This window comes from Mastacembelus armatus, chromosome 11, assembly GCF_900324485.2.
Source record: "Mastacembelus armatus chromosome 11, fMasArm1.2, whole genome shotgun sequence".
NCBI classification, from domain to species: domain Eukaryota; kingdom Metazoa; phylum Chordata; class Actinopteri; order Synbranchiformes; family Mastacembelidae; genus Mastacembelus; species Mastacembelus armatus.
Genome location: NC_046643.1, coordinates 577,667 through 599,212, shown reverse-complemented (window position 1 = coordinate 599,212; position 21,546 = coordinate 577,667). Strand labels below are relative to the sequence as shown.

General features: G+C 38.6%; 1 protein-coding gene across 3 annotated transcripts in view; it reads left to right on the top strand.

Moving 5' to 3' along the window:
* Window positions 1–19,287, top strand: part of sacm1la (SAC1 like phosphatidylinositide phosphatase a) — a 32,701-nt gene extending 13,414 nt beyond the window's left edge. For 2 of the 3 annotated variants that reach the window (XM_026299869.2, XM_026299870.2), the window contains 16 exons: window positions 1,512–1,661; window positions 2,461–2,520; window positions 2,593–2,626; window positions 2,769–2,870; window positions 3,122–3,207; window positions 3,333–3,419; window positions 3,500–3,568; window positions 3,708–3,787; window positions 4,995–5,093; window positions 5,175–5,313; window positions 13,256–13,325; window positions 13,424–13,496; window positions 13,611–13,704; window positions 16,820–16,912; window positions 17,000–17,057; window positions 17,238–19,287. In XM_026299869.2, the coding sequence (XP_026155654.1) occupies window positions 1,512–1,661; window positions 2,461–2,520; window positions 2,593–2,626; window positions 2,769–2,870; window positions 3,122–3,207; window positions 3,333–3,419; window positions 3,500–3,568; window positions 3,708–3,787; window positions 4,995–5,093; window positions 5,175–5,313; window positions 13,256–13,325; window positions 13,424–13,496; window positions 13,611–13,704; window positions 16,820–16,912; window positions 17,000–17,057; window positions 17,238–17,374 (1,431 nt within the window). In that variant the 3' untranslated portion in view covers window positions 17,375–19,287. Of the gene's footprint in view, window positions 1–1,511; window positions 1,662–2,460; window positions 2,521–2,592; window positions 2,627–2,768; window positions 2,871–3,121; window positions 3,208–3,332; window positions 3,420–3,499; window positions 3,569–3,707; window positions 3,788–4,994; window positions 5,094–5,174; window positions 5,314–13,255; window positions 13,326–13,423; window positions 13,497–13,610; window positions 13,705–16,362; window positions 16,489–16,819; window positions 16,913–16,999; window positions 17,058–17,237 lie in introns of those variants that run through there. The other variant, XR_003295262.1, reaches the window with a different exon arrangement.
* The last annotated feature ends 2,259 nt before the right edge of the window (window positions 19,288–21,546 follow it).

Below are 21,546 nucleotides of genomic sequence, written 5' to 3'. Positions count from 1 at the left end.
CAGTTTAATTAAACACAGCTGGACTCCAATGAAGGAGCAGAACCATCTCAAGGAGGATCAGAAGAAATGGACAGCATGTGAGTTAAATATGAGTGTCACTGCAAAGGGTCTGAATACTTATGACCATGTGATATTTCAGTTTTTCTTTTTTAATAAATTTGCAAAAATTTCTACATTTGTTTTTTTCTGTCAAGATGGGGTGCTGAGTGTGCATTAATGAGAAATAAAATGATTTTTTTGATTTTGGCAAATGCAATGACACAAAGAGTAAAAAATTTAAAGGGGTCTGAATACTTTCCATACCCAATGTATATCCTCAAGACAGTTTAATACTGAGATATTTCATCCCCTTACATATCCACCTAAAATTACATTTTTTAACCATAAATGGAAAATATGTTTTAGAGAGGGGTATTGCTTCTGATTTATTGCAATTAAAAGAATAAAAATTGAGATGATTGTATCATTTCCATCAGGCATTGCAAAGATAATAAGGGGTCAGATACCACTGCTAAGATATCATCTGCATATAATAGTAACTCAATGTTCATTACCCCCTCCCTTAACTCCTCTAATTTCTGGGTGTACTCTGATGGACACGGCTAGAACCTCTAAGAAAATGATAAACAATAATGGACTTAGTGAACAGCCCTGCTGTGTTCCTCTGATTAAACTGAAAAAACGGGATACTACACCATTGGTTTTCACCGCTGCCCTAGGTTTTCTATACAACATTAAAACATTAAAATTGGTGTTGAAGCCAAAGTTAGACAGGGTGGAGAAGAGGAACTGCCACTCCAGCCTGTCATTGTCTGAAAATTTTCTTGTTTTGTTCTTGTGTCTTGTGTGTGTTTTCTTGACTTTCACTGTTTATTTTAAGATGGAACCTATTTTTGGACACACTTATTTTTATAGCCTTCCCTGCTTTGTAGGCATCAGTTAAATTCATCCAGTTCTGGAAATGTCATCAGCTGATATATAACAATAACAATTTCTGACCTTTACAAGTCCAGACAAGTCAATATGAGGAAAAGCACTTTTTTACTTGTTTGTATGCTGCAGGAGTTCTATTGCCTTCAATAAAAATTAAAATATGTAATTTCTTCCAGTGTTTTCAAATTTTAGCTAAAACTCAATAATTTTTAATCCACATTTAGCTAGGTATTTAAACTACATTATCTAAGACCAGGTCCATCTTTCTGAATAGCTGCCAGTTTTCTAATTACATTAAGTATCTAGAGGTGAATAAAGGTAATTTGCAATAATGTGTGAATTCAACAGAAATTTCTAAAATTTGGGTGTAACACTTTCAACTCAGGCATTTCCTCATTTTTGGGTAATTACCATACATGGATAGATTAGCTGTAGTTGAGGTATTAGAAAAGTTGAATCGGTACATCTCTAACATAAATTCCAGTGCAACATATAAGTTTGCAGGTTCCTGCACTCTGCTGTGTACATCAGCATGAGTTTTCCTGAAAACTAAAAATATGTTTTCTGTCCTTCCCTAGTCTCAGGAGAATAAGACCTTCCTATCAATGATTAACAATGTGCTGAATACAGACGGCTTCTACTTCTGTACTGACTTCGACCTGACACACACACTGCAGCGGCTAGCCAACACCAGCCCTGACTTCCATGAGATGAGTCTGTTGGAGAGGGTGAGACATCCAATAATAGGCTATCTGGGATAAATCAGTCATTTTTTTAAAATCTATAAAGAATTATACAAAATGTTTTCTTTTTTTTTTCTAAATAACAGCAGTTAGTTACAGCACCTTGGTTGTGGTCTAGAGTCTGTTTTGGTAGACACATGCTCATAGCTTATGGCCAAAATAAATGTGGGCATAATTCAGTAGACTGCACTAGCACAATATTTGAGTCATATTTGTAAATCTTTCAATATGTCATGTGAGTATTTTGTACGGTTGCATAACAAATAAAAACAAACTTTAAAAAAACCCCAAAAAACCTTAAGTCAGTTACTCTGAATTAATAGTTACCACTAGACCCAAACAAACAAAGAGCTTATCCTATTAATGTCCATAGCATGACATGTCAGTTGTTTATATTTGACCACTTTTCATTTATTTCATTAGCATGGGTTGGCTAAATAAAAAATAAATTTCTGTAAATTGACATTCATGTTCACCATGTAATTCTCTTAAATTTACTATATCATAATCACAGTCATAGTAGAATGTCTGTATATTTTTTAAAATTATGAATATGACATATACTATACTTGCAATATACTGCTATACTTGCTTGTAATTTCTGTTGAAATGATTCAGTAGTGCTAGTAATTACACCTACAAGTAATTTGAATTTAACTGATCTGTGGCTGATGACCTAAAATATTCTTTATTAAGAAGTAATAATTATTATATGTATAAAAAGCCATGCTTATTTACCTCTGATAAATAATGCATTAATTTTATGCCCATTTGTGGTTTTTAGGCAGATCAGAGGTTTGTGTGGAATGGGAACCTATTGAGAGAACTAGCTGCACAGCCAGAGGTAACACTTGGCCCACTTGTTTTTCTGTCATGCTAGTGAATGTTTTTGTATTTATTTTACTGTTCTCTATAGCTTCACAAGTTTGCACTTCCAGTTGTCCATGGATGTATCCTTTTATACATATTTTCTGAAATGTGAATAAAGCATGGGGCATCTTATTTGTTATGCAACACATTTGAGCAAAGTCTAGATAAGAGAGGGAAAGATGGCATTCTGACTAAAGCCTTTCCTTGACCATTGTGGTCCAGTCATTGTAATGAAGCCATGTCGTATAAATGGGAAGATCTTTGAGTGGATCCTCATATCCAGGAGAAGCTGCTTCCGAGCTGGTGTCAGATACTACGTTAGAGGTAAAAAAACTACTACCTTAAAAGGAAAAAAACATAATAAAACAAAAAAACTGACACATGACACTGAAGCATTGTTTTTGCTGAACTGCACCAAGATGTATGGAGTTACTTCTTGTGGAGTGGAGAGCAAAGGAGGCAACACATTTTAATTATTTTAATTATGGAATTGAAAATGTATATAAACAATAGCTCACAATGAACATGGTTACTGTCATGACTGGCTGCTGATGAATATTTTCTTGTCTTCACAGGCATCGACTCTGAAGGCCATGCTGCTAACTTTGTGGAGACTGAACAGATAGTTTTGTATGAGGGTGCAAAAACTTCGTTTGTGCAGGTCAAACTTGAATTATAGTTCAGTTATAGTTGCTGTCTTTTCTTCTTCTTGCACAACTTTTGGTTAAGCAGTTAAAAATTTTATATTTCAGAAGAAATTACCTTTCATCTTTTTTTCCCTCCCAGACACGAGGCTCCATGCCCTTTTACTGGAGTCAGAGGCCCAACCTCAAATACAAACCTAAGCCTATAATCAGCAAAACCATAAATCATGTAAGAGCAGTTGTTGAGTGCTTTTAAAAAAATTATGATAGGTGTTAGAATTGAATACTAATCACTTACACTTGGTATAGATGGATGGTTTTCAGAGGCATTTCGACTCTCAGCTCCTCATCTATGGCAAGCAAACGATTCTCAACTTGGTGAGGAAATGTTTTTCAAGGGCTTATATTATTCATTCAAAGCAAATGTAAGACACTTACTAAGCCAATTTGTGTGTGTGTGTGTGTGCGTGCGTGTGTGTGTGTGTGTGTGTGCGTGCGTGTGTGTGTTTTTCCCCAGGTAAATCAGAAAGGCTCAGAGAAGCCACTAGAACAGGCCTTTGCCAATTTGGTGTCTGGTATGAATAATGGTATGCTCAAGTAAGTGTCACTTAATGCTTTCTCAAATTTTTGTAAACATTCACTTACCATCATTCAGTGTACTTACTACATATACTCAAGTAACCATCTTACTCAGAGAAACTACATTATACAGTAATTGAAGGCCTTTTATATGTTGTTTAAGAATTATATACAGTGGTGTGAAAAAGTGTTGGTCCCCTTCCTGATTTATTTTTTTTGCATTTGTGTCACACTTTGTTTCAGATCATCAAACAAATTTAAATATTAGTCAAAGATAACACAAGTAAACACATCATGCAGTTTTTAAATGAAAGTTTTTATTATTAAGGGAAAACAAAATCCAAAACTACATGGCCCTGTGTGAAAAAATGTTTGCCCCCTAAACCTAATAACTGGCTGGGCCACCCTTAGCAGCAACAACTGCAATCAAGCATTTACAATAAGTCTAAGTGCAATGAGTCTGTTACAGCGCTGTGGAGGAATTTTGCAGTTCTTTGGATGATGTTGTGGGGTCTTTTGTGACCTCTTGGATGAGTCGTCGCTGTGCTCTTGGGGTAATTTTGGTCGGTCAGCCACTCCTGGGAAGGTTCTCCACTGTTCCATGTTTTCGCCATTTGTAGTTTGTGGTTCGCTGCAGTCCCAAAGCTTTAGAAACGGTTTTATAACCTTTCCCAGATTGATAGATCTCAATTACTTTCTTTCTCATTTGTTTTTGAATTTCTTTGGATCTCGGCATGTCTAGCTTTTGAGGATCTTTTGGTCTACTTCACTTTGTTAGGCGGGTCCTGTTTAAGTGATTTCTTGATTGCGAACAGGTGTGGCAGTAATCAGGCCTGGGTGTAGCTAGAGGAATTGAGCTCAGGTGTGATAAAGTTATGTTTTAACGGGGGGGGGGGGGGGGGGGGGCAAACACTTTTTCACACAGGGCCATGTAGTTTTGGATTTTGTTTTCCCTTAATAATAAAAATCTTAATTTAAAAACTGCATGATGTGTTTACATGTGTTATCTTTGACTAATATTTAAAGTTGTTTGATGATCTGAAACAAAGTGTAACAAACATGCAAAAAAATACTTTTTCACACCACTGTAGATATGTAGCAACTTTGTTTTGTTCATTTCAGACTTTGAATGGAATTATTGTAAATACCAAGAAATGTCTTTAGAATATATTTTAGTCTGGCTGTAGGACTTTCACATATGATATGGTCTCTTTTATGTCATCAGTTACATAGCCTTTGACTTCCATAAAGAGTGCAGCCACATGAGATGGGACCGTCTCCAGATTTTAGTAGAAGCTGTCACTGACACACAAGATGAATATGGGTAACTTAAATCAGGAACTGTTCAGGTTTAATATTTTATTATATGCTGTCACTCAGTATTCAGACTTTTTTCTGCATGTAGTTACTTCATGGTGAACTCAGAGGGAAGAACTCTGGCTCAGCAGAGAGGAGTTTTTCGCAGTAACTGCATGGACTGTCTGGACAGGACCAACGTCATTCAGAGCCTGCTGGCCCGACGCTCCCTACAGTCTCAGCTTCAGGTATTTTTAATGTTGCTACTGCCAAAGAAAAATCATTTCTGTAACATATGGTTTAGTGGTAATTGCAGTCCCTAGATGCTAGTCCTAGTGTGCTTCCAGTTTCTAGTTATATCAGTTTTTCTAACATTCAAAGCTCATCCTGGCTATTGAATTTCTGTTGTTGGAATTCAAAGAATGGAATTTTAGCATGCCAGTGCCATTTGGTCCATTCTCTAGGAAGTTCAGCAGAAATTCAACAAAAGTGAGAAAAGTGTACCACAATTTTGCTTCATGAAGAATATTTAAACAATCCACAGTATAAAACAGAACTTGAGTACCCCCATGGTAAGTATCACTAAAATTAATTCTGTACATTTAACAATTTACTTTGTTAAATTTTATTATAACTTATTTTTCATTTGTTTTAAGACAAAGCCCAAGAAGGTGAAGCTAAACTTTAATGCAAATGTGGCCTGGTCTACAAATTACGGGACAAACAATTTTTCATGTTGGTTTTATTCCTTGTTAGTTTATTAAAGTGAAATTTTAACACCCCCTACTTCCCCTGGCTACATTCTCCCCTGCTACAAGTCAAAGACCTCAGTGACTTACTACTCATCTATGATCATCTTTGACATGTAAAGGGCTATCTTTGCTAATATCTGAGAAAACACATCAAGACTAAGGGACACAGAGTTGCAGGCTGACCTTGGTAGGTTGAATGGGTTTCTGTGTTTCCCTGCTGTCTCTTTCTGACTTCTGCGTGGAGGGGGAACAGGTGCCTCTACTCTGACTTTGCTCCCTCTCCTCTCTCTTAGAGCAGGTACCGGTCTCAACTCCAGTTCCTCATCAGGTACATTAATACTCTCCAAAGCAGTACCAGGACAGGACAATGGGGCTGTTTCAAGGTCACTTCTAGATGTTGCCTCATTCCCTTCCCCACATACTTCCCATTCTGTCACCTCATCTGGATGGCTTTCTGGCTCGGCAGCCACAACGCTCAGGTTGTCAGGTCATGGGTACCTTACATCCTCCACCAGTACAAACTCTGGATCCATCTCAGTTTCCGACCCCAAATCCATGTGAACCTTGCAGATGGGAGGGTTGAGACAAAGATGCCTTCTCGGCATTGTCGTAGGTCCCACTCATGGCTGAAGATTGGATCTGTGCACTCTCTTCAATGGACCTCCCCTCCAGGGGCTCCACAGTGTATGGGGTCCCACGAACATCAATGACTTTGTACACAGGAGCCTGCCCATGCATCTTGGATTTTATTCCTTCCTGGTGGCCTATGGTGGAGATACGCCATCTGCCCCACATCTATAGGTGGACAGTACATCCTCTCTTGCTGCTGCGCCACCCTTCTGCAGCCTTTCGCTCAGCATGGTCTTACCTGTGCATCTTGTAGTCTCTCTTGGTGTGCGACAAACCAGTCAAGCTTATCATCCTTTTCTCTTGGCCTAACAAAGTATCAACTGGGAGATGGGGGTGAACCCCAAACAGCAGGTAATAAGGTGGATACCCTGTGGTTGAGTGTGATGTGACATTATAGGCATAGACAAGTTCAGGCAGGTGCTCAGGCCGGTGCTGCGTCTTTTCAGGAGAAAGTGTGAGCAAAAGGTTGTGCAGTGTCCTCTTGAACCTTTCACAATGGGGATTTCCCTGGGGGTGATGAGGTGTTGTTCTCGTCTTCTTCACCCCATACAGCTTGCATAGCTCCGCAATCACTGCACTCTCAAAATTTCAACCCTGGTCTGAGTGCAGGCGTTCTGGCACCCTGTACCTCAGGAACCACTGTTTGAGAAGGACCTTCACCATAGTATCTGCTTTCTGATCTCGGGTGGCAACTGCATGACTGAACTTGGTGAAGACGTCCGTTATCACAAGCACGTTCTCACGACCATCTGTGTCATGTTCAAGGGTGATGTAGTCCACTGCAATTACTTCAAGGGGGCCAGTAGCCAACAATGGGGTTTGGGGAGCTTGGATCTTTAGCTATGGCAGTTTTGTTAGCACACACCTCTGACACTGTTTAACACACTGCTCAACATCTCCATGCGTGCCACACAGAAACATCTGTTTTAACAGGCCCAAAGCTTGTTCGATGCCCTGATGCCCCAATTGGTCATGTACACTTTTGAGGACTTGTTCTTTGTTCTAAACTATATCCTCAAGACAAAAGAAAAAGGGGATCCCACTTCTGCCATCAAGAATTATGTATGGCTCGGTCTACGAATGATGGGACAAAGACAAATAATTTTTCATGTGGGTTTTATTCCCTGATTGCGCTTATTGAAGAACAGTACAACAGCATTAAATTTATTGAATTTAGGATAGCTAGTTAGTGAAATAATTCTTTTACACTCCTACTGACCATAGAATACAACAGTCAACAGTAGAATTGACAATACTAACTAGAATAGACACTACAATAAACTACAGTACCAAAATAGATAATGGATAATCAACCCTGAGTAAAATAGACAAAATACTAAGGCTAGGATAGACAACAATAGTGGCCTCTTTAGGCAGGGAAAACAAAAATACATTTCACATTAGTGCCTAGGTCACATCAATTAAACAATATCATTTATCATAGCAAATACAAAAAAACTCAGTGCATTATCTCTTAATAAAAGTTAATTCAATATCTCATTGTAAACTACACAATACATTTCAACAGTACAAAAATGCAACAAACAATAAACAGTGCAAACAAAGACATTTTCTCTATGTCATATGAATAAACTCACTTTCCCTCCAGTGTGTATAGTCCTGAACAGAAAACTCACATGCTGGAAACTTGTCTCGGCAATATATCCCCTCTAAAGTCCACACACAACATTAACACACAACCGTTGTAATAACGCTGTCCTGATATTTCAATACAGAGAATCAGTTCTCACAGTAGTGAAGACTAGAGTGTAACTTGTTAGTTTGTTAAAGTAAAATTTGAACACCCCCTACTTCACCTAGCTACACAAAAAAGACATTTTTGACTAATTAAATTATAGGTTCACTAAAGGTCCATGTTTGGGAAGCTGCTGTTGGTGTAGCCTTTAGCACACCTGTCCAGATTAGATTATTAAGAGATTATTAAGCGGTTAACAGGCAGGTGTGTTAGTGGGCAGCTTAGTGTTGCTGTTGTGAAACACGTGACATTGTCCCTATAAAATAAAAATGATGATTAGGCCTATTATTAACTAACATTACATTTTGCAAATGTGCTAATTTTTTGAACTTGGCTCGTAATCTGGCACACACCTAAAAGAAACACAGAGGAAGAAGCGAGCGATGGATTTCATGATGGACATTAACCTTCTGGGGTCTGAGGGTGCTTTGGGGCCCTGGACAAGTTGTGACATGCCCTGACATTTGTGCTTTTTTCAGTTGCTTTTAAACATATTAATGGCTAGTCTGATAACACTGTAATCAGCACAAACTGAGTTATATTAATATGGGACCAGCAAGTTTATACATGATTGTGTTTTTGAGAAAACAGCATTTATGCATGGTTAGTGAAAAACTAAAATTTTTAAATCACTGAAATAAGACCATAAAACACAAACAGAACATTGGTTCACAAGACTTTTAAGAAATGCATCTTGTAGTGTAAAGTGTTTGCTTCATAATGATGTGAAAGTCATCTTGTTCACTCATTCACAGAAAACAATACACTGATTTAAATTTTCTAAGACACTTTTTGTTCAGAAAGGGCATATGCAGGAAGGTGTGTCTCACCATGAATAGTCATGTGATTTACCTGAGAAGACAAACACGCACTCAAAGACCTGCACAAAGTCGTGAGTCGTGTTTTTCCTCTCAGGAGAAAGTATTCATCTCTGTCTGGAACATACAAAGCGCTTCTTCACCCACGTAGCGTGCCATCATTCAAACACACAAAAAAAGTGAGTAAATTCTATGATGAAGTTTCAATTCAGTTTAATTCAATTCAATTTTATTTGTATAGCGCCAAATCACAATACAAATCATCTCAAGGCACTTTACAAAAACTAAAAACCCAACAAATCCCTTATGAGCAAGCACTTGGCGACAGTGGACAGGAAAAACTCCCTTTAACGGAAGAAAAAACCTCCAACATAACCGGGCTCAGTTTGGGCGGCCATCTGCCTCGACCGGTTGGGGTGAGTGGATAGAGCAGAGAGAAAAGAACACCAACAATAAACAACAGATAGACACTGCAGGTTGGTGGGGCCAGTAACTGCACATCAGCGATATATCAGCGTTATTATGAGGCTATACAACTAAAACTAGACCCTTTACTCGAATGATATATATTGCTTTTATCTGTACGATCAAAATTGACAGAGTAATTTAAGTTTGTTTCAGTGTTATCAGGAGAAGATGCCACAAAACGCGTGTTCTTCGACCCCTGAGGGTTAAACTCACAAGTATATTGAAAAATTAAAGTTTAGCAAATAAAGTTGCTGACTGTTCTGATTGTGAACATTAGGTTAAACTGGTCATTATTACTGTGGCTTAGAAAGGAAAGCAACAGGGAAACCAAAAGTAATTCATCTGTTCTAACGTGCATGAATGTTTGTTTTTTTCAACGAAAACTAGGTTTAGATGACAAAGTAGGGTCAAAATGACATTACCTGACTGCAGTGCCCACAGTAACCTAATAAAACATTAGAATAATTTTATAAATTGATATGAATGAATTAGATTTTAGATTCTGTGATTATATGTTAAGTTTGCTACTTGGTTGACAGCCCAAAAGGAAGAGAGAGAGAGGAGAGAGAGCAGAAAAGAAAGAGCACTGGGCATAAGGTATTGTAGAAATGTTGTGGTCTGCTCAGGAGCCGAGCACCCATAAAAATCTGATTCTATTATCACCCCTAAATTTTAGAGAAAAAATGGGAATGCCCAGTAAAAGAAATTGGCTCAACATATTGGCCACAAAAAATTGGTGTCATATGTCAGCCGTTGGCCATAGAAAAACCCATATTGGTGGACCTCCAGTTTTGATCCTCGAGTGTAGACGATGTTTTACTCAAATTGAGAGATGTTTTACCATGCTTTTCAGATGAGTGTTTTAACTGCTCTTTGCCGCAGGAGTTACAGTGGGTACGGAAAGTATTCAGACCCCTTTTAAATTTTTCACTCTTTGTGTCATTGCAGCCATTTGCCAAAATCAAAAAAGTTCATTTTATTTCTCATTAATTGACACTCAGCACCCCATCTTGACTGAAAAAAACAGAAATGTAGAAATTTTTGCAAATTTATTAAAAAAGAAAAACTGAAATATCACATGGTCATAAGTATTCAGACCCTGTGCTCAGTATTGAGTAGAAGCACCCTTTTGAGCTAGTACAGCCATGAGTCTTCTTGGGAATGATGCATCAAGTTTTTCACACCTGGATTTGGGGATCCTCTGCCATTCTTCCTTGCAGATCCTCTCCAGTTCTGTCAGGTTGGATGGTGAACGTTGGTGGACAGCCATTTTCAGGTCTCTCCAGAGATGCTCAATTGGGTTTAGGTCAGGGCTCTGGCTGGGCCAGTCAAGAACGGTCACAGAGTTGTTCCGAAGCCACTCCTTTGTTATTTTAGCTGTGTGCTTAGGGTCATTGTCCTGTTGAAAGGTGAACCTTCGGCCCAGTCTGAGGTCCTGAGCACTCTGGAAGAGGTTTTCTTCCAGGATATCACTGTACTTGGCCACATTCATCTTTCCTTCAATTGCAACCAGTCGTCCTGTCCCTGCAGCTAAAAAACACCCCCACAACATGATGCTCCCACCACCATGTTTCACTGTAGGGATTGTATTGGGCAGGTGATGAGCAGTGCCTGGTTTTCTCCACACATACCGCTTAGAATTAACACCAAAAAGTTCAATCTTGGTCTCATCAGACCAGAGAATCTTATTTCTCATAGTCTGGGAGTCCTTCATGTGTTTTTTGGCAAACTGTGCGGGCTTTCATGTGTCTTGCACTGAGGAGAGGCTTCCGTCGGGCCACTCTGCCATAATGCCCCAACTGGTGGAGGGCTGCAGTGATAGTTGACTTTGTGGAACTTTCTCCCATGTCCCTACTGCATCTCTGGAGCTCAGCCACAGTGATCTTTGGGTTCTTCTTTACCTCTCTCACCAAGGCTCTTCTCCCACGATTGCTCAGTTTGGCTGGACGGCCAGGTCTAGGAAGAGTTCTGGTCGTCCCAAACTTTTTCCATTTGAGGATTATGGAGGCCACTGGGCTCTTAGGAACCTTGAGTGCTGCAGAAATTCTTTTGTAACCTTGGCCAGATCTGTGCCTTGCCACAATTCTGTCTCTGAGCTCCTTGGGCAGTTCCTTCGACCTCATGATTCTCATTTGCTCTGACATGCACTGTGAGCTGTAAGGTCTTATATAGACAGGTGTGTGCCTTTCCTAATCAAGTCCAATCAGTTTAATTAAACACAGCTGGACTCCAATGAAGGAGCAGAACCATCTCAAGGAGGATCAGAAGAAATGGACAGCATGTGAGTTAAATATGAGTGTCACTGCAAAGGGTCTGAATACTTATAACCATGTGATATTTCAGTTTTTCTTTTTTAATAAATTTGCAAAAATTTCTACATTTCTGTTTTTTTCTTTCAAGATGGGGTGCTGAGTGTGCATTAATGAGAAATAAACACGAGTGAAAAATTTAAAGGGGTCAGAATACTTTCCGTACCCACTGTATATTGCCCTACTTTTTGTTTTTAAATATTCTAAATGTTTTCTATTGGATTCAAGTCAAGGTGACATCCTTCACATTGTCTGATCAGTCACTGAAAGATCCTTGTCAGAAGCGCTTAGCTCTTTTCTTACCTTCAAAGGTTCTGTAAATAGTAAATTGTGTGGTGCCATACAAGGTTGGCCAATGTGCCTTCTGTTAGTTAGTTAGTAGTGCAACTCTTCTTGATGCAGCTGTGTCTCAACTTATGTTTAATAGCACATTGTTTTCATGATGTGATTGCTTGCTTGTTCAGGCATTTCAATTACCATGTTACAATATTGAAGTAGGCATAATTCAGGGCAAATGTAAGAAAGCTATGGTGTTCGCTGGTTCATTCATGACCTTTATCATGTCATTAACCTTTATTGAAAGTTGTAAACGCAATTACTTTTACAGATAAACTGTTGCTGCAGTGATCACAAATGTACTTATTTTGTTACTTTGGGCTATGCATTTCCAATGAAAACTCTCTATTTTGAAACCTAACAGAAGAGGCACATTACTTTAAAGTATATAGTGCGTGTAAAATTATAATCATGTTGATATTTTGTTTTAAGTTGTTTATTCATAATAATAATAATAAACTTATGTTTTGTAAATTTTTGATTTATGACATTGATACCCAAAATTAAGACATTCATTCATTATCTATACCCATCCATCTATCCATCCATTATCTATACACGCTTATTCTTTAGGGTCACAGAGATCTGCTGGAGCCTATCCCAGCTCTCTATGGGTGAAAGGCAGGGGTACACCCTGGACAGGTCACCAGCCCATCACAGGGCCACATAGAGACAAACAACACCACACTCATTCCTATGGGCAATTTAGAATCACCAGTCAACCTGACTTACGTTTATGGACTGTGGGACGAAACCAGAGTACCCAGAGTAAACCCACACAAACACGGGGAGAATGTGCAAACTCCACGGAGAAAGGTTCCGGCCGGGTTTCGAACCAGGAACCTTCATGCTGTGAGGCAACAGTGCTAATTACTCTTCCACCGTGCTGCCGAAATTAAAACAAACAAAAAAAGAAATCTTAATATTTTTCGTCCAGTATATTGGCTGGTATAACTCTTTAAATGCATATTTTCAGTCAGCTAGGAATATATCTAATTTTTGTTTGATCTGTTAGTTTGGAAAGATACAAAAAGTGTATTGCATTTCACATCCTGCTTGCATTCAGATCCCCATGTCTTCCTGACCAATATATTGTATGTATCTTGGCTGTGTATCCACAGAGAATGGGAGTTCTGAATGTGGGTCAGCGGATTGACGAGCATGCTGAATTTGAAAAGATATATAAGAATGGTAACGTTTTCTTTATTCTCGACTTTTGGCATGTTTTGAGTCTAGAAACTCTAGCCTCTGAGTTTGCCCTCATTATTCTCTGTGTACTCTCTAACCAGCATGGGCTGATAATGCAAATGCATGTGCTGTACAGTATGCAGGAACTGGAGCCTTGAAAACAGACTTCACAAGGTATGGTACTATAACCTATACCACACATATTTACTAACAACTGTTGTTTTCTGGACACCGCCCGCAGCATTATGATGATGGCTTATAACTAATCAAAGTTAATTTCTTCATCAGGACGGGGAAGAGGACTAGGTGGGGGCTGCTGATGGATGGCTGGAATTCCATGATTCGGTACTACAAAAACAACTTCTCTGATGGATTTAGACAGGTATGTCACAATAGTAGGATGGCAGTGTCAAGGTTCTAGTAGTAGTATTTGTAGATATCACTCTAGGGGTGTTGTAGATCACTCTAGGGGTGTTGCAGGTATTTGACATTGTTGATGTTGTTTGCTCCTTCATAGTTTGACTTAATTCGCCGACAACAGTAGTGCCTGAGCTGCTTCCTTCCAGTAGCCATGGTGCTAATGACTACTGCAAAATGTTTCTACTGAATGTTAGCTTTGGAAGCTAATTTTGCTATCATTAGGTACTTTTCCGTGGGCAGGCCCTTGAGCCTCTCTGTGATGTAAAAAATGGGCCAGATCTGAAATGATGTGTTCTGATTGTTTCTGACAAAGCTGGCCTTTTCAATTCAATTCAATTCAATTCAATTTTATTTGTATAGCGCCAAATCACATTACAATCATCTCAAGGCACTTTACAAAAACAAAAAAACAGAACAAATCCCTTATGAGCAAGAACAAGGCGACAGTGGAGAGGAAAAACTCCCTTTAACAGAAGAAAAAACCTCCAACAGAACTGGGCTCAGTTTGGACAGCCATCTCCCTTGACTGGTTGGGGTGAGTGGATAGAGGACAGAGAAAAAACAGCAACAATAAACAATTCAATTCAATTCAATTTTATTTGTATAGCGCCAAATCAGAATACAAATCATCTCAAGGCACTTTACTAAAACTAAAACTAAAAACCCAACAAATCCCTTATGAGCAAGCATCTGGTGACAGTGGACAGGAAAAACTCCCTTTAACAGCAACAATAAACAGCAAATAGACACTGCAGGTTGGTGGGGCCAGTAACTGCACATCAGCGATATACAGCTCCAGGACCAGGGACACCTGCAGAAGATACAGATAGAGAGGAGAGGGAGAGAGCACAAACTAGGGGAGAAAGAGAGCACAAAGTTAGTGTCATTCAATGGTGGAATATACATGTAAGGGGGGAGGAGAGGAGGAGAGGGGAAGGGAGGGGAGGGGAGGGGAGGGTTAGGGTAGGGGAGCTCAATGCACCAATGGTCTTTGGGCAGTCTAGGCCTATAGCAGTATAACTAAGGGATGGTTCAGGGTTATCTGAAGCCAGCCCTAACTATACACTTTGTCAAAGAGGAAGGTTTTAAATGTAGCCTTAAAAGTACAGAGAGTGTCTGCCTCCTGAACCCAGACTGGGAGCTGGTTCCACAGGAGAGGAGCTTGATAGCTAAAGGCTCTGCCTCCCATTCTGCTTTTGAGAACTCTGGGAACCACAGGTAGGCCTGCACTCTGAGAGCGAAGTGGTCTATTGGGATAATATGGTACTATGAGGTCTTTAAGGTATGAAGGAGCTTGATCATGAAGGGATTTGTATGTGAGAAGAAGGATTTTAAATTCTATTCTGTATTTTACAGGGAGCCAATGAAGAGAGGCTAATATAGGAGAAATATGATCTCTCTTGCTTGTTCCTGTCAGGACTCTGGCTGCAGCATTCTGGATTAACTGGAGGCTTTTTATGGACATAATGGGACATGCAGATAGTAATGAGTTACAGTAATCTAGCCTTGAGGTAACAAATGCATGGACTAGTTTTTCTGCATCGTTAAAGGACATGTCCTGGTCAAAAATAACTACAAGGTTTTTCACAGTAGTGCTGGAGGCCAAGGCTATGCTATCGAAAGTAGCTATATTGTTAGAAAAGCTATTTCTGAGGTTTTTAGGCCCAAATACAATATCTTGTATTTTCTCTGAATTCAAAAGTAAAAAGTTACTGGTCATCCAAGCCTTTATGTCAGTTAGACACACTTGAACTCTAGCTAACTGGTTTGTGTTATCAGGTTTCATAGATGGATACAGCTGAGTGTCATCTGCATAGCAGTGGTAATTAAGTGGTAATTAGTGCTTCCTAATAACATTGCCTAAACGAAGCATGTACAGGGTGAACAGAATCGGTCCTAGCACAGACCTTTTTGGAACTCCATAACTAAATCCATGAAGGGCACACATCACAGCAGTATTTTATGTTTATTTTTACATAAAATTAGGTTTCAAATGAGACATTTTTGTTGTATTCTCTTGAGTGGATAGTGGAGGATACACAAGGGTGGAAAAAAAAAAAAACTACATTTTGTCTATAAGGTGTTTTGCTCATTAAGGTGTGTTAAACTGTTTGATCTGAGCGGGTTTGAATGATGTAAATGTAATCAGTCCAGGTACGATGATCTGAGCTATGATATTGAGAAAAAACATAATGAAAACAATTTCATAATAATGAGCTGAATTTTAAAGATGTATTGCATTAGTTTACAGTTTCATGGTCATTTTATAAAATAATTTGATAATTTCATAAAATTGCATATATTTATTTAAATAATTCTTATGTTTATGCTTTATTTAAATAATGCTTATGTTCATATCATTAGTCATTTTATTTAATTTTGAACACTGGGCTGCAATATTAAATATAGCTCTGGTATAGGTTTTGTGTGTTTTTCCATATAAGTTCTTAATGTGATCTCTTTTTTCATTTCATTCCTTTTCTGATGAACTGATAACAATGGGAGTATGTCTTTTTCACAAATGTAGAATCCATCTCTGCAATCATCTCAACTGTTAATTCCTATAACAGGAAATAGATATACTATTTTACCCATTGATTTTTTTTTTTTCTGTCTTGAGATGGTGTACTCCAATATTCCACAGTTGAACACAAAGAGTTGTGTACATGGCATGCAGAGTACATGGTGAGAGACAATATGCGATGGTATCTTTCAGCTCTTGACTGACTGATCCGATCTGATTCAGGTAATCATCAATGGGTAGGGCAGGGATAGTTGGAAAATAAGTTGGGCAGTGGCCCTTAAGGAACATGAGTTTCCCCAAGTGTTGGGAGTGGTTTCAGATGCAGCCCTGGAGTTCGTAGATGGTTCCTGCACAGATCTGTGGGAGCTGACCAATCAGACCAGATGGGTTTTCAGGGAGGAGGCAGACAGTTTGTTTTTTTTAATGAACTTAATGAACTGAAAAATACAAGCCTGTAAGTTAGCATAATATGTCCCCAGAAAGGAAAATATATATGTTTGGAGTAGTGTGTGATCTGTCCAATAAAGGTGTCAATGTGGTGTGACATTTTTAGGATTCCATTGACCTTTTTCTTGGGAACTTTGTTGTCGATGAGTCAGATGGACCCACTCCCCTTCGTGTACAGAAGGACTGGAAGTTCCTCACGGTTAGAATATCAAGCATTTTATTTGTTATAATCCATAATGGGGAATGCAACGCCAGTCTAATGTTTTTAATTCTGTTCTTTTTGTAGCTGCCCATCATTATGTTGGTGGCATTTTCGATGTGCATCATCTGCCTTCTCATGGCTGGTAGGTTCTTCTCTTCTGACCAACCTACAATTATACAATCTAGCACTGGTGAAATCTTATTTTGCATACATTTTGATGCATAATGATAGCTTTATTCCAAATGAGGAAGTGTGTGAGTTCAGTTTTTCAATGAGTATCATTGATACTTCTCAGCATAAATTACTGCTTTTTGTTTTTCAGGTGACACATGGACAGAGACTCTGGCTTATGTGATGTTCTGGGGAGCTGCTAGCGTGATAACAGCCACCATCATCCTACTTAATGGCCAAGATTTTGTGGATGCTCCCAAACTGGTTCACAAGGAGAAGATGGACTGAGTGTGTGTGTGTGTGTGTGTGTGTGTGTGTGTGTGTGTGTGTGTGTGTGTGTGCGCGTGCGTGCGTGCAAAGCAGCTGAGCTGAGCAGGCCCATACACTTTTTAATATTCACATCCAGAATCTACACTGATCCACTGTTTCCATATTGCCCTTGAGATATTCTCATTTGGAAAAGTTTTTTGTAATTTGTCAATAACATATTTTACTTTCTTCAGTTGAGAACACAGTTTAGCGTGATTTACATTTAATTTTCTGCAATTCACATTTTTTTGGCTGGTTTTGCTGTGTCCAGTGTCATTTATATATAACTGTAATGTTATGTTTTACATTCCAGAGAAAATAAAATGTGTGTACCATTACCAGTTACCATTTACATTTGTAAAAATGTTACCAATATCTACCAATACAAGAGTGAAGCTGAAAGAAGCCAAATGAATGTTGAATTTTTAATATAACATGCCTTAAACATGAAGTATAAATATTTGGCTAATCTCTGTGTAACTGGAGTGAACAGTTTTGTTGTCTATGTATTACACTAACTTGGGAGAGTATCTATGATGAGTCTGTTTTATTAATGCTTTAAAAGTGCTTGCCTTACATATCGTTTTATCACTTTAGAGAACGAGGAAATGTGCTGCTAGTTTACAGGTGTTGATGATTTAGCTATTAGTATGGAATATTAGCACTAGTACATTAGTAGATTTTCTGTGGTTGGTAGTTTTTTTGTTTTTTTCTAGCCTGCTTCCCGGCCTATTGATTTGTTCAGTAATTCAACAAGTGGGACTTTCATTGTGTTCACTTGCACATTGTATTAAAACTGGTTGGAGAAGCAGTTATTCAATTTTAAACTTTAAAGACAAGACTGAATGAGGACCATACCTTTCTGCATCTTTGATTAACCACTTAATTAGGAGTTAGTTTCATTTTTTTCAAAATAACAGATTATTGGGTGTATAAGTATTTAGCATATTAAGATCTTTGGTTAATATTTTAAAACGGTTGCTATATTTTCACATACCAGCTGAGTGGCGCTTTTAGATTACTCCCGCATTTTCTGAAGTCATTGGATGAGTGATTGGGTTTCAGACTTGTTTAGTCAAATGTTTATTTTTGAGTGTATTCTATTCATGCATCATAAAAAGTAGATCAGAATTACTTGCAAGTTGGTGTTAGAGTGTAGATCATGGCTAACAACTACAGATGCCCAAAGGGCCAATATGTTCATTTAAGTTGTATATTTAGATGTTGTGGAGTTACTTTCATAATAAAGCAGTAAAAGGTCACAAATAGAATAGAATACATTTTCCTTCCATTATGTCAGCTGCTGATTTAAAGTAACTTGAATGTTTTACTTTTACAGTAAAGGTTTATTTGATTTTGGATATGGTCATTATATCTCTACTGTTGATTTTGCATATGTTTGCTTGTAAACCTAAATTAATAATTGTACCAATGACATATTACTGTATCATACAAACCTTCTAAACTAAGCTGTATTATGAAGTGTGTGCAGAATAATATGACCTGCAAACTTCATTGTATTACAACAGTGCATTACAATCATTTGGAAACAGTCCCTTAACTTCCTCTGTGAACACTGAGATCATGCTTTAATTTTTTTCTTAAAATTTGGAGCATTTTGAAAAAAATGTACAATTAATGAATGTGTGTACAAATTGTTTGCAAATGATGTTATAACAAAGTGCAGTATAGCTGATGTTGAGTTTTTAGGTTGCCCAATAGGTGTTACATGTTATTCTTAAAAAAAAAAACAAATAATATTCTAGATTTCTTATGGTACTGGAATTTGTGGTGGAACATCTAAATTCCTTCTCAGCAGTGTGAATCGCTTTTCTTCCAGGACCAGAATTTAAGTTTCTGTAATTGTCAATAAACTCCAGTGAACACACAGATTACCATTATTGGATTTTTTTTTTTCACTTTTAACCATAATAATGTACAAACACAAGTAGAGATGTAAAGACTATGGAGTTGCAGTTTTTTTATGAACAAAGACAATTCAATTCAATTCAATTTTATTTGTATAGCGCCAAATCACAATACAAATCATCTCAAGGCACTTTACAAAAACTAAAACTAAAAACCCAACAATTCCCTTATGAGCAAGCACTTGGCGACAGTGGAGAGGGAAAAACTCCCTTTAACGGAAGAAAAAACCTCCAGCAGAACCGGGCTCAGTTTGGGCAGCCATCTGCCTCGACCGGTTGGGGTGAATGGATAGAGCAGAGAGAAAAGAACAGCAACAATAAACAACAAATAGACACTGCAGGTTGGTGGGACCAGTAACTGCACATCAGCGATATACAGCATATACCAGGACCAGGGACACCTGCAGAAGGTACAGAGAGAACAGAGAGAGAGGGAGAGAGCACAAGGTTAGTGACATTCAATGGAATATACATGAGGTGGGAGGAGAGGAAGAGAGGAAGGGAAGGGTGGGGGTGAGGTTAGGGTAGGGGAGCTCAGTGCACCAATGGTCCTCGGGCAGTCTAGGCCTATAGCAGCATAACTAAGGGATGGTTCAGGGTTGCCTGAAGCCAGCCCTAACTATATGCTTTGTCAAAGAGGAAGGTTTTAAGTCTAGCCTTAAAAGTACAGAGAGTGTCTGCCTCCTGAACCCAGGCTGAGAGCTGGTTCCACAGGAGAGGAGCTTGATAGCTAAAGGCTCTGCCTCCCATTCTGCTTTTGAGAACTCTGGGAACCACAGGTAGGCCTGCACTCTGAGAGCGAAGTGGTCTATTGGGATAATATGGTACTATGAGGTCTTTAAGGTATGAAGGAGCTTGATCATGAAGGGATTTGTATGTGAGAAGAAGTATTTTAAATTCTATTCTGTATTTTACAGGGAGCCAATGAAGAGAAGCTAATACAGGAGAAATATGATCTCTCTTGCTTGTTCCTGTCAGGACTCTGGCTGCAGTATTCTGGATTAATTGGAGGCTTTTTATGGAGATACTGGGACATGCAGATAGTAATGAGTTACAGTAATCTAGCCTTGAGGTAACAAATGCATGGACTAGTTTTTCTGCATCATTTTGAGAGAGGATGTTCCTAATTTTGGCAATGTTGCGCAGGTGAAAGAAGGCAGTTCTAGAGATTTGTTTTATGTGTGAGTTAAAGGACATGTCCTGGTCAAAAATAACTCCAAGGTATTCACAGTAGTGCTGGAGACCAGGGCTATGCCATCTAAAGTAGCTATAATTTTAGAAAAGTTATTTCTGAGGTTTTTAGGCACAAATACAACTTCTGTTCTGAAAGTTACTGGTCATCCAGGCCTTTATGTCAGTTAGACATGCTTGAAGTCTGGTTAACTGGTTTGTGTTAACAAGTTTAATAGATAGATACAACTGAGTGTTGTCTGCATAGCAATGGTAAATAATAGAGTGCTTCCTACTAACATAGCCTAAAGGAAGCATGTACAGGGTGAACAGAATCGGTCCTAGCACGGAGCCTTGTGGAACTCCATAACTAACTTTTGTTCGTGTGGAAGGTTCATCTTGGACATGAACAAACTGGAATCTGTCCGATAAATAGGATTGGAACCATTTTAACGCTGTTCCTCTGATACCAGTCATATGCTCCAGTCTCTGTAATAAGATGTTAGGAGGACAAGTATAGAAACAAGTCCATTATCTGAGGCTAAGAGAAGACTGTTGGTGACTTTTAACAGTGCTGTTTCTGTACTATGACGTGCTCTAAATCCTGATTGAAAATCTTCAAATAGTTCATTCCTGTGTAAGTGGTCTGATAGCTGCTTAAAAACAGCTTTTTCTAGGATTTCAGAAGTAAATGGTAGGTTGGATATTGGTCAATAATTAGCCAAGACTCCTGGATCAAGACTAGGCTTTTTGAGTAGGGGTTTGATTACTGCAGTCTTAAAGGCCTGTGGTACATAGCCTGATACTAGAGATAAATTAACCAAGTCTAATAAAGATGAGTTAGACTTAATTAATGGCAGGGTGCCTTTAACCAGTCTAGTCGGGATGGGGTCTAAGAGACATGTTGATGATTTAGATGAAGCAACTACTGATGTAAATTCAGAGAGATCTATGGGAGAAGCAGTCTAAACATAACTGAGGTCTTACAGATGATTCAAGAGCTAGAGAATTCAAGAGAATAGAGCCGTCGAACAAAGGGCCTATATACCTGAA